Genomic DNA, 13660 nt, shown 5'->3' with positions numbered 1-13660 from the left:
TTCACCGCACGAGGCCTTTAAAGAACGATCCCAACAAGGATTGCAAAGCTTAGGACTTCCATTATTTTTTCTTGTTGCTTTGCTCCTGAACAGATCTTTAGTCATGTGCTTTTGATTGCAAGTTTTGGTTCAAAACAGAAATTTTCAGTTTAGTCTGAATACAGACTAAACTCAACCTTCAAGACTCAGGACCAAATTAAGCAGACTTGGTCGAGATCAATGGATATTTCCAGTGTGAAAAGACTTACATCCAAGTAGAGCACATGTGTCAAAGTCAAGGCCCGGGGGCGGATCCGTCCCTCCTGGTAATTCTATCCGGCCCTCCAGATCATTTTTATTTTATTGTTATTAATGACCCGATGTTATCTTGTGCTTATTTCTAGCTTGTATAATTTGACAAAATATATTTCTATGGAGAGTAAAATATTGAAAGTTATTTAAGGTTTAAGTTGATTTATTCTAGGCTGTTTTGGAGTTTAATTAATATTTCAGCTACATGCTAGCTGTTTTGGCAAATTTAGGCTTTTTAATAAAAGTTTGTTTAGGCTGTTTTAGAGTTAGGTGAATATTTACACGCTAAGTTTTTAGGCTAATTTGGGCTTTTTTCAGTTTTTTAGGCTATTATGAAGTTTGTCTATTTTTTTCATCTACATGCTAGCTGTTTTAGCTGACCAAAGTTTTTTTTTTTGTTTTGTTTAGTTTTTTAGGCTAATTTGGCATTTAGGTAATATTATATCTAGCTACCAACTTCAACTTTTTCAGCTATCAGCTTCAGCGTTTTTAGCTATCGATTTCAGCATTTTCAGCTATCCGCACTAGCATCTTCAGCGCCTAAATTCAGCTTACAGCATTAACACTATAATTATTACAGGTAATGCTAGTTTCTAGTTAATAATTATGTTTTAAAAGTGTAGTCATAGTGTTCAATAAATGTTTATCCTGTTCGGCCGCGACCTAAGGTGTGTTTTGGATTTTGGCCCCTGTTGTGATTGAGTTTGACCCCCCTGACCTAGGGCAATTTAGTGACAACAGTTAACCTTTAAATCATATTTTTTGCCTGTGGGGAGAAACAGAAATGCCTGGAGAAGAACCCATGAGGAGAACATGCAAACTCCCTGCAAAAATGTCCACTAGGACCTTCTTGATGTTAGGCCAGAGTGCTAACCACTACAGCACAATGTAACACTTACACCAAACTTCAGTTCAACAATTAGGGTTGAAAGAGTTTAAGAGATAATGAAAATGTTTGTTTTGAAGGGGCTCGTTCATTTGTTCAAGTCGTTCCTCCATCACGTTATTTGCTGTTGACTTCTGATCTTCATGCTGGTCTCCTGAACGTTCAGACTACTTTTTTTTAACTGGTCAATAGTATCAGAGCTTTTTCTGGCTGACATGCGCAAAGAATCCAGTAAATCCCGAGATCGGAACTACAAAAAGCAAGGCACAGTCTCGTTTTGATCCGGACTTGCAGTCCCAAACCCAGCTTTGTGACCGTGTGTCCTGGCTTTGCACACCCCTAAAAATATCCCAGCAAGCGCGCGGATCAAAGCGGGCGCAGCAGCGCTGCCACGAACCGCGCTCCGGTATTTAACCTCAGGCCGTGTCAGAGGAGGAGCGTGCGCAGCGAGCAAAGGGCCCGCGGCATCCGAGGCTGGAGGGAGGAGAGGGAGGAGAGGGAGGCTGAGGCGGGCTCGGGTTTCACTGAGGCGCACTGACTGCAAAACCTGCCGCACCGCGTGCGCTCCCACAGAGCAGAGCGCGCGGGACGAGGAGAGCCGAGGAGGAAGAGCCGCGTCCAGCAGGCCAGCAGCTGCTGATGAACTTACTCTTTATCTACTCCTCATCACGCAGAGAGGCAGAAGAAGAAAGCAGGAGTTTGAATTCAAGCTTTTAGTTTGGAACTTTGTCTTTTTCTTGTGGATAAATCTTGAGTGAGAATGGAAGCAGACCAGACGCGGAGGACTGCGGGTCCAGCAGGTGAGCAGAGGAGGAAGAGCGCGGAGCAGCATCCAGCCTCAAAGCAGCCCCCGCGGATAAGCTGGAGACTCTGGTCGGCTGTCAGCGGCTGCATCGGGGCCTCCTTTCTCTGCTTCGGAGTTTGCGTTTTGGTTTTCCTGCGCAGCTCGGAGCTGCAGACCAGGATAGTAAGCGTGGAGCAGCGGCTGCAGGACGCGCAGCTGTCCGCGTGGATGTTGAGTCCAGAGCAGGTGGAGCCGTTCATTCTGGCCCGACTGGACCAGATCCTGGAGGAGGTAGGAGCGGGAAAACATGACTTCAAAACTTTGACACAGTTTTGTTCAAGTCTCTTTAAATCAACACTTTTTAAAATTCATCCTTAAGTGACCCATGACATTTCATGGCCTAATGTATTTTATGGGAATACCTCTTAGGATATAATCACATACTGCACAAAAAGTTAAAATTATAAATAATCCAAGATGAGTTGTTTTAACCCTATTTTGATGTTCAAAATGAACTAAATTGGATTATTTTAACTCATGGAACTTAAACACTTGGTTCAAATAAAACCCCAAATTAGTAATGTTTCAAAAAGTAATTTAACCCTAAATTCTTAACCCAATAGTTGGGTTGAAACTATTGTGTATTAAGAGTGCTAATGTGATTCTGTTATATAGGTGATATAAAAGTCTTCCTCAATGGTTTTTTAATTAGCCGTCCCACTCTTTTAGCTTTTTGAGTCGTCCTGTTTGTCAGAAAAACCATCAAATCTCTCAGTCTGGGTTCAAATTTCAATTCTCTCTTCTGAAATTGAGCAAAGCTTAACCCATAAAGACCCAGACCCATTTTTCCTTCAAAATAAAATGAAGTGGAATGCACCACCAACCAAGCAGATCACAGAACCCATTTCTGATACGTTTCTGTTACACTGATGTCACCATGGGTTCTTATGGGTTCAAGCAAATAGAGCATAAATGTCAGTGAGTGCAGTTCTTCTCTAAATTTATACTTTACTAACAGAATGCATTTCAAACACATGAACAGTACAAGGATGAAATTCCGTGTTGTCATGTCTGCTCATTGCAACCTGCTGAGTGAACATTTTTGCTGTTTTGGAGCGTTTTTTGTCAGTTTAATTAAAGTCTCAGAGTTATAAAACTGTACATGATCACTCAGCCCCAGTGCTTGATAACCAGTTTTATTTAGTTTAGCAGTATAGTTTATATTTTACGACTGACCTTGTGTTCTTTTGTGATATTGAGTTTTATAAAGTGAATTGAACACCGGCGTCGGCTTCAGGAGGATCCCGGTCTGTTGAGGGGGACAGAGGAGGTGCACGTTTCAGTGGGTGCTCCCCCTCGCCATGCGAGGCGTACCTCAGGGCTGCACATGTGCCAGACGCATCACAAGCCCGTCTTTGCAAAGAGAACGGCCAGGTTCTCTCTGGGCCTTTCCCGTGTGTCGCCACAGTCCTGGTTGCTGTCCTTCAGCTAATCACGGCTAACAATAACTAACAAGCAGTAACTAAAGTCGCACTTCGCCCCATCCCCCCCACCTCTGTTTTCTCTCCTTTCATTTGGTCTGGGGCTAGCTTTCATCATCCCCCCTCCATCCTGACTCTGTAGGGGCATTGTCACTGCTGGGGATGGAACTGATGGTTTGCAGGGAAATCCAGTCATTATTTGAAGTTTACATTCGGAATATTCTGACCCTGAGACTCCGAGCTCCGAGGTGATCCACTAAAACAAACCTCAACTGTCCACTCTTCACCCTGGGACACTGAATGATCTCTTGTGTGACCCTTCTGCTCCTTTCTGGATGTTGTTCGGCACTTAAAAACTCAGTCATATTTTCAGCAATTTCAGCTTGTTCAGGACATTACTGCTTGTTTTTATTTATTTTTAAACTTTATAGCTTTTGAAATATTGCGCAAAATATGCCCCATAGAAAACCGATGCAAACGTTTACAAATTTCAACATTTTAAGTAGATTAGCAACACGTCTTTCAATATATTCCTGGGCTATGATTTCATCTTTTAGAGTGATTTTCAAAACATTTTGAGGCTCATCGGGCTAATGCTTTTGACTACTTTAGTTTACTGAGGAATTTTTGGCTATTTTGGAGTTTAGCTAGTATTTAATCAACAAGCTATTTTTTTGGCTAATTTTGCACCTGCCAAGGTTTTTTGGGCTAATTTGGAGTTTAGCTCATATTTAAGCAACACACTATGTTTGCAAAACTGGCATGTATTAGGGATTTTTAAGCAATTTTACTAGAAATTTGTCGGAAATCTAGGTAATCTTCAGCGCCCTTTCATAATCGTTTAATGAAATGTCCAGTCTTTTAGTAAATTTAACATTTTCCAAATAGCTTTTGCTTGTTCCGCAAATCTGTTCAGCAATCAAAGTGAATTGCGTCACCATTTTCAGCAAAAAGCTTCAGCATCTTTCACACTTTCAGCATTCACACTGGCATTCTTGCAGGTAATGCAACTTTTCTAGTTTTTGTTTTATTGCAAATGTTCAAAGAAGTACTCTGAATTTATGCTTTGCACACGGCCCGGCCTGGAACGCCAATTTTCTGTTTGTAGACTCTCCCAGGAGCGGCCCATCACTCATGTGTTTTAGGTGCAGCTTTGCATTTGGACAGAGCTTGGTGAGTTACGGCTCTCTGCTTAATGTAAAGCTGGTCCCGATGCTCTGACAGGAGTTCATGGTTTCCTCTCTGGGGAGTTCAAAGCTCTGAGCAAACATCAAGACCTAATAAGACAAGATCGTTTGTTTTCAGAAAGCTGTGTGCTGAAATGTGCACTGCAAACACTTGTTGACAGCTTAAAGTCAGAGGTTTACTTGTTTTCTGTTAATGATTTGGTGTAGTAGGAACTATTTATCTAAAATCAGAGGTGGCGATTATGTTCGGTGTGAGTGTCTGCCCTGGTGTTTCTCTGTGGGGCCCAGCCAGGAGGATTTCCAGCTCGGGGCGATGCAGGCTGCCTCTCTGTTTAGCTTTACTCGTATAAATAGTAATTATTAATGGGACACAAGCACAGATGTGGCCTTTTCAACAAAGACAGAGAGAAAGAGGGCGGTACCTGTGAGTACTTTCACCAACACTGTCCAGAATCTACCAGCCTGTCTGCTTCAGTGATGACCGGTTTCCTCTGCGGAGGAAAACACCGTCTGGCCCTGCGGCGCGTCTCAGACTGAGCTGCCATGGTTCTGCTCTAGTGTTTCATTGGTCACTATGCAGGAGAGCTGCTGGGCTCTTTGAAATCTAGATGACAAAGTCAAAGCACATTTGATGTATTTAGAGCCAGTAGCCAGGTGAAGAAACCCATCACTCAAGTGGGCCTTTTGTGAAACAATAAATACAACTGCCATCACACAAACGCCGTTTACACACACTTCAACATTTGGCCTGATTATATTCACAAAAATGTGACGGTCAGTTTAAATTTGCTCACTGCACACTTGTGGCATGTTTGACTACAATCAGTGGCTGTGTATACCTGCTGAGTAATGGCCAAAAGCTGTGGTGACTTTATAGCTGATGGAACAGGAAAAGAGTAGTCGGGGAAAACGATCAAAAGGGGTTAAAATTGTCTGTTGTTAATGTGCAATTTTCACCAACAGCTTATGGTTTTTTATAACAGAACTTTTTTCCTATAAATCAAACTTAAAAGTATTTTGTTAAGGGTTTCTTCAAAAAAAACAACAGTGCACCTTGTAATCCACAGTGACATATTAACCCTTTAACACCGGAGCTCCAGTGTTTATGTTCTTGATTTACTGAAACTTTTTAATTGTTAACATGATCAAAGTAATTCTAGCAGATTCTGAAGGAGCTAGCTGTTTTGGCTAATTTAGGCTTTTTTGTTTTTAAGCTATTTTTAAGCTTAGCTATTTTTTCAGCTACATTCTAGCTGTTTTGACAGAAGTTTTTTTTTTTTGGGGGGTGGGGGGGTGTTTAGGCTAATTTGGCATTGGGGTAATATTTTAGCTGGCTATTACATTCAGTGTTTTCAGCTATCAATCTCAGCATCTTCAGTGGCCAAACTCAGCTTACAGCATTCACACTAGCATTATCACAGGTAATGATATATATGTATTTCCGTATTTTTCAGACTACAAGTCGCGTTTTTTTCATAGATTGGCCAGGGGTGCAACTTATACTCAGGAGCGATTTATTTGTGATTTTTTTTTATTTATTTATTTTTTAATTTAAAGACATCAATAGAATCATCTATTTGTTATTTTCTCCACTAACCACCGGTTGCCTTTTAGCGGTTGTTTCCCACTCACAACCACCAGAGGACAGTGAAGGTTTGTGTATCAGTTCGGTGTCAAATGCAACGTTATGTCGGGCTTGTTGAATTTGTTCATAAATGTTGGACTTTTCTCATAAAAGTGCGACTTATACTCTGGAGCGACTTATATATGTTTTTTTTCTTCTTCATTATGCATTTTTTGTCTTTTGCGACTTATAGTCCCGGAAATACCGTATGTTAAAAAGTTACTTTTTTTAAAGTTTTAAAAATGTAGTTTTAGAGTGTTCAATAAATGTTTATCCTGTTCGGCCCGCAACATAAGGTGTGTTTTGGATTTTGGTCCCTTGTGTGATTGAGTTTGACACTCCTGGTTTAAACTATAGTGTTTTGTCTTTTCTGGATTAATGAACAGCAATGTTTAATAGTAAAAGGTAGAGAGGAATGAAAGAGTGTTAATACTTCATAGGATTTTCTATCAAATCCTCTGCGTAGGCTTCATCTGGATTCCTAAACTTTTCTGTAGCCATATTGACTCAATATATTCAATTTAATCGACACAAATGAAGCAAAACAGAAGAGAAAGTTGAGAGTATCAGTGTAATTATGTCAGAAATAAGAATATATGTAGCACTTAGAAATCACTACACTCCAATTCTGCTGAAATATGGACCCACTCTGGCTTTCTACCTCAGAATCTTTATCAGGTTTATATATCTCTTCAATCTGAAATTCATCTTTAGTCTTTATTTGAATGTATTTTATCGAATTATTCCCTGCAGTTATAGGTTTCTTTATAGTATTGAGGCAGCCTAATGGTATTATATTTACCAAACTCACTTTTTTATTCTTCGAACTGCTAAGTTCCAAGTGTGAACATTCATAGAAATGCTTGTGAGGTCCTCAAATGCAGCCATACCTCCCAGAAAATAGGTGCCACTGAGCAGACCTTTGAAAAAGTAAGCTGACCTCTTGGCCTGCCCCTCGCTCTGCTGTTATCTCACCCACAACACGTCCCCTTTTAACGCTCATAATTATCCTCAAAGCGCTCTCTGCAGACCTGCTGGAAGCTCCGTGCACAGAATGAGCAGAGAGTCTGAAGGGAGCTGGAGGCCCCATGCTGTGAGGTGTGGAAATGTGTAAAATATAGCCTCCCTTTGCCCTGGTTTCCTCACTGTGATCCCCCAAGAGTTGTCACCCAGTTCACTGTGAGGCCCACACGTGCACGGCCAACACAAGTTCATGGGGACGAATGCTGTGCGTGGAGGTAGGAATGACCCACGTGCTAATCAGACAGCCCACTATAAACAGCCAAGTCCAGCAGAACTGCAGGAGTCACCTCTGCACTTCATCAGAGCACAGTTAACGATGACCCCCCCTCAAACACACACCAGTTTTACTCTCACTCAAAGGGGGCATTGCAGCTGATCGTGAGGCTAAGCAGACAATCTGACAGGTAAAGGGTTTCCTTGATGAAATGACAAGCTCACTGACAGGATCAGATTATTCAGAAAGAAGGGTTTAAATCTGCTCCAAGTCAGAGAAAGCTAATATTCTGAGACTGCATGATAAGTGTGTGATGCATTCAAAGAATGAGACTGAAGGTGGGAACACCAAGCATGCATCAGTCCTGAGACGCAGTGAGCTGAAGTTCTCAGACCTGCATCAAGCACTAGAAGCTCCTGGTTAAAGTTACTATCACAAAGACAAACTCTTTGACATGCTGAATACCTGTGTTTTCCAGTCATCTGTCTTCATGTTGATGTGGTTGAGCTACTTTAATCAACAACACAAACAATATCTGACTTAAAAAATCTGTTTTATATCAGTTCACAGTAGTGCTGGGTAGGGCTGCCACGATTAGTCGACTAATCGACTGTTAAATTAGTCAAGGACTAATTTAATAGTCGATTATATCCATATATTCTATGGAGTCAGAATGTGGTAAAGTTGAACTAATTTGTGAGCGTTCAGAACCAAGAAATTCACTTTTTTATGTTTAAGTGAATGAGACCAAAACTTTATCTTTAGTGATAAATAGTTCCTTGTTTCAGATTCTGACCTCATTAGCGAGATCAGGAATATACTTTCCATCAAACTCATTTTGACAGGTGACCTTTGACCCTATTTACCCTTTATATATAAAATTCATTAATATTTCATCATATTTATTTTCTTTATTTTTAGTTAGTTTAAAGCTAATGATGGTAAAGATGTGTGCTTTACATCCACTTTGTGCACGACCTGATTAGTCGATTAATAAAATAATCGTTTGTATCAGCTTAAAGTGCTGGGGGACATGGAAAAAAAATCCTATAACAATATAAATTATTTTATATCAAAATAACGATCTATATCGTGGTATAAAACAATAAAGTATATTTTCAGTTATTAAAAAAAAGCTCTCGCTAGTTTTACTTTGAAAACAGGAAGCTTCACTGACACTTTATTTTGATGATTTGTCTACTTGCGGTGACAGTAACGCCTCTTATTCGGCCCTGTTTTAGTTCATAAATTAAAATTCAAAATATTTCAGAATATTTCAAAATATTTTTTAAGTTCAGAGCAATAAATATTATAAAGATTGTGAAGATTTGTGAAGAATTTTTCTTTAATTGCAATTATATAATTTTTTTGTGTACACACTGATGAGGTTCGGACTATTTAAAATGTTTGGCATACTAGTTGATCAAATTAGGTCATAAACAAAATAAACAATAGAAGAGAAATGGCACAATAGACACTTTTCCATCACCCACACGATGTGTATCGTCATATCGCCCAGCACTACCTCACAGTAATTTCTTCAAGGAATATTTGAAATATTATACTCCATACTTTTTTGTTGTATTTGAAATAGACCTTAACCAATAGCAAGCTTTCTTGGAGACTGACCTTCATGTTGTTTTGGCCAGTCAATGCCCTTGACTCATGTCAGAGAAAACGATGTGTTGCTTTGTTTAATTCTCCTTTGGACACATTGAAAACCAAACTAGCAGCTGCTTTAAGTCCCACTCCAATCTTTAGATCTGTTGTCAAAGCATTCCTAGTGGTCTTTTATTCATGATTGGGCTGTTTCTAAACAGAAAGAAAAAAAAAGTTATTTTCTAGGACATAGTTTCTGCAGAGCAGCAGGAGTTCACCTCAGTTGAGGGTGGGATCAATGGTGCAGAGCAACCCCGCCCCCCTTCCCCTTATCTGTTGTGGAGCAGAGCAAAACAAGGAGCTTGTGGCCCACCGAGTGTGTCACAAATACGCTCTTTTTCAAACCTACTTTTTTCATCTGCTGTTGATTTATAACAATCTGAATCAAAACATATCTAGAAATGCAACTTTAAGCTTAATTTTCCTAATAGAATACCAATTTAACCCCTTTTCCCACATTAACATGACTTTTATTGGGGGTAAATGGCTGCAGTTGAGCTCTAAAGCAAAAGAAAACCAAGAAACAATGACATTTTTGTTGTTTTCTTGAGGGACAAAAGAGGTTTTCTGGCTTTCTTTTAGTAAAGACAATAAATTAAGAGCTAAAACCAACACACTCTCTCCATGAATTGTCCCGAGGAAACAATAAAAAGACCTAATGATAAGCACGGTGGTGTAGGGATGTTTCCAGTTCAGTTATTCGTATTTTATGGTTATACCCAAGATACTAAATTTAAAGGTAAACAAATAATGAAAGAGGGTCAATGGAACACCACCATAGACCATCAAGGAAGAGGTTTTCTGTAGCCTTTAAAAGGTGAAACCTAAAATTGACCCGGTCTGAAACTGATGACACCCCTGGGTGCTTCAATCTTCTGTCATGCTATAGAAATAGACTTTGTCAGAAACTTACATTCTGTAGAAGTGTTGTCACAGAACCACTACTACATTTGTAAACTCGTCTACTCTGTTGTGTGTAGCATGTTACTACTATGACCTTGTCTTCTAAAATGAGCTAGAATCAGTCTGCCTGTGTCTTAAGACAAAATTACAAATAAACTCTAACATATACAACTGGATGATTGGTGGTTTCATTCATGTCCCGGAGATGTTTCAAAAGAACGGATGCATTTTGTCTTGAAGTCTTGTGTTTTTGGGTGATCTTTCTTTGGGTTTTGGTACCAGGATTATTTTACCGTCAAGGTGGTGTTCCATCTGTGAAAGTTCTGCATCCTCTGACCACAGTCTGTTAGATTTAGCAATGGCGGGGGTCTGGAACCTTTAACACCCATGCCTTGTTTCCTCTGAGTGGTCCAGACAGGACTGGACCGGGGGGGATGAAATAGACCCGTTAAGCAGGACCGACTGGAACCCTTTCTGGTTCCCCGACGACTAGTGCTGGGCGATATGACGATATATATCGTGTGAGAGATAGAAAAATGTATATTGTGGGATTTCTCCTCTATCGTTTATATCGTCTCTAAGCTAATTTGATCAATTATTACGCCAAATATATCGTTAAATAGCCCGACACAATTGCGCAGGTGTTGCCTCGTCAGTGAGTACACAAAAAATGTATAAAATTGGCCCAGAAAAAGCACTTTCAGCAAAAGAGGTATACCTCTGTGGTTTGGCTGTATTTTGGATTCAAGATGTCCGACGATGAGCAGAAGACTGCAGAAAGTAAACAAGCTAGGATTCTATTCCCGCACCAATGGTAACACAACAGACCTTCTATCACTCAAGGAAAGTCCACGAAAATGAACATATGAGATTACAAAATAAGAGATAAACCAAAGCTGTGGAACAGGACTGTAACAAGTATTCAAACACACGAATTCTCATGGTTGCGTTTACTGACCTCAAATTGATTTTCTGAGGTAAAAGGAACATAAAAATCTGTCAAAATGTTTCAGTACAAGGAAGGATTCATGGGTTTTTGAAGATTGAAGGCTAGCATTGTCAGGAGCCTTGTGTAGGGATGACTACTGTCCTTCAACTGGTGAATGAGTTGACAAAAGTTTGAGTTCCTTCAGTCTTTTACTTTTCAGTATATTTTTAAAACGAAAAACTTTATTTATTTTTTTTTTTTTGAAAGAGCCACAATGGAAGGATAAAAGAGCCACATGTGTCTGTGGAGCCCCAGGTTGCAGACCCCTGACCTATGGTTATCATTTGCTCGAGGGGAAGAAAGGGAACTACTTACTGCGTACTGCTGCAGTACTTTGTTTAGTTGTCTGCATTCTTCACAGAGTTGTTGCAGAGTGACGCAATGCAGCGTAGGTGGGATGTGATTGTAAGAGTAAAGCGGACACAAGTGTTGTGATTTTCTTTTCCAAATAGCTCAACTTATCTGGGTGGAAATGTGAGGACAAACCCTGCATGTGTTCACCAACTGTGAACTGTGGTAATTAATCCCAAAGAACAGTTTCTTTTGTAGCAGATCCATGTATTTCCATCTGCCCATTCATTTTCTTATCCGGCTTTATCCCCACGGGGCAGCCAGAGCCTAACCGGGCTACTGTGGGGTAGGGCTGTCACAAACGGCTCTTTCGACTAATCACAGATTATTTTTTCCGATTAGTCGACTAATCAGGTCATCCGCTAAGTGGATGTAAAGCTCAAATCTTAACCATCGTTAGCTTCAAACTAACTAGATATATAGCATTGCCTATGATCATGCTAGTGTGAATGTTCTAAGCTGAATTTGGCAGTTGGAGATGATAGTGCTGATAGCTGAAGATGCTGAAATGAATAGCTGAAAACCCTGAAACTGAAAGCCAGCTAAAATATTAGTTAAATGTCAAAAAAGCCTAAAAAACAAAAAAAGTCTAAGTTAGCCAAACAGCTAGTATGGTGCTGAAATATTAGCTAAATTCCAAAACGGCCTAAAAAAATAAAAAGCCTAAATTAGCCAAAACAGCTAGCATGTAGCTGAAATATTAGCTAAACTCCAAAATAGCCCACTAAAAAATCTTACTAAATGCCAAAATAGTCCAAGTGTTATTCTAACTTTCAACTTCACTACACTCTAACTCCATATAATAAAAAGTAACGACTAATCGACTTTTAAATTAGTCGTCAAGTATGTTATTAGTTGATTAGTCGTCGATGAATCCACTAGTCGTGGCAGCCCTAGTGTGGGACGGGTCACACTCTGGACAGGTCGCCAGCAGGTCTCTTCAAGTATTGAAAGAAAATAAATCAGAGAAAATGATATTATCTTGGCTAACAATAGCTTCACATTTAAATAAAATAAGACACACAAGTCGGTGGTTTTAAGCTAAAACGATAGAAAGAGAAAAAAGTTGAATAATGTCAATGTAATTTATTAGAACTTTGCTGGAAGAAACCAATACACATACACACAAAATCAGCTCATTCACATTTTGTTTTTTGCATACTGTATGAAAAAGAAAATGAATCCAATATAGATTAAAATAGTTACTTTTCAGGGATTAAAAAGGAAAGAGCAGAGAGTAATCTGAGCAGCACATTAATTAGGATATAAGATAATGTACATGAGAACGTGAGTTGCGGCCTAAGGACGGTGCTTGAAGTGCTGTCGTATGTTTGTCTCCTGGCAGACTCTGCCGCTGCGACCTTTGATGAGGCTAAAGTTGCAGCTCTCTCTTGTTTGGCAGGAACATGCAGCTTGATTGGAGCGGAGTATCCTCTCCGCTTTATCTCCATTATCTAGTTTGGAAAACGCGTCTTTGGGTTTTCTTGCTTCCAGCTGAAGTTCAGCGAGCCAGACGAGGTGGAGAGCGGATAGCCGGCTCTTTGGGTAATGGTGCTGAAGACTTTTCCAGTTGTGAGTGGGGCCCGCCGGTATCAACCACATAAATTCCTTCCAGTGCTTATGAATAGTAAAGTGGGCAGAGGGAATTTTGTGAAAGTGGACTCCTGCAACTGATTTTGCACTTTTGAATGATGAAAGCACTTAGCTTTGGAATTTGGTGTTATTTTGAGGTAATGGTAGTCTTTGGAGAGCCGTTTTCTTTGCTGTCTGCACACTTAAGAAAGAAAACACATCTATTTATTTTTGGTTCTTCTCACAGTCTCCACGTGTTTTCTTCTCTGCCTTAAAGCCTCGGCTGGCATTCGCACACTTCAAAAGAAAAAAAAACTCATGGGATCATATAGCACCATGTGAGTCTGTCTGAGAAACTCAAATCAGGATTTTAGTTCAAGTAACGTCACAAAACATTCTTTAATATGCTTTAAGGCAAATGCGTCAAAGTCAAGGCCCGGGGGCCGGATCCGGCCCTCCAGATCATTTTATTTTATAGTTATTGCGCTTATAACTTGTATAATTTTGACATCATATATTTTTATGGAGAGTAATATATCCAAAGTTATTTAAGGTTTAAGCTGATTTATTCTGGAATAATATTCCTGCCTTTTTATTATTTGTAATTATTTTAAGTTTCAATTTTAAAGTTTTAAAAAATTGTCATTCTGTAGCTTTTGGACTATTTTGGCATTTACTAAGATTTTTTTGGCTGTTC

The 13660-nt window shown here is 39.7% G+C and overlaps 1 protein-coding gene across 8 annotated transcripts in view; it reads left to right on the top strand.

Moving 5' to 3' along the window:
- The first annotated feature begins 1651 nt into the window (after window positions 1-1651).
- Window positions 1652-13660, top strand: part of col13a1 (collagen, type XIII, alpha 1) — a 140801-nt gene continuing 128792 nt past the window's right edge. For 5 of the 8 annotated variants that reach the window (XM_024296974.2, XM_024296973.2, XM_024296976.2 and 2 more), the window contains exon 1: window positions 1652-2252. In XM_024296974.2, coding sequence (XP_024152742.1) covers window positions 1938-2252 — 315 coding nt within the window. In that variant the 5' untranslated portion in view covers window positions 1652-1937. The remainder of the gene's footprint in view (window positions 2253-13660) is intronic. The other 3 variants (XM_024296977.2, XM_024296975.2, XM_036215416.1) reach the window with 2 other exon arrangements.

Source organism: Oryzias melastigma, linkage group LG15 (genome assembly GCF_002922805.2).
Source record: "Oryzias melastigma strain HK-1 linkage group LG15, ASM292280v2, whole genome shotgun sequence".
Taxonomy (NCBI): domain Eukaryota; kingdom Metazoa; phylum Chordata; class Actinopteri; order Beloniformes; family Adrianichthyidae; genus Oryzias; species Oryzias melastigma.
The sequence above is the reverse complement of the archived record's forward strand: the minus strand, read 5'-3'. Positions and strand labels throughout refer to the sequence as shown.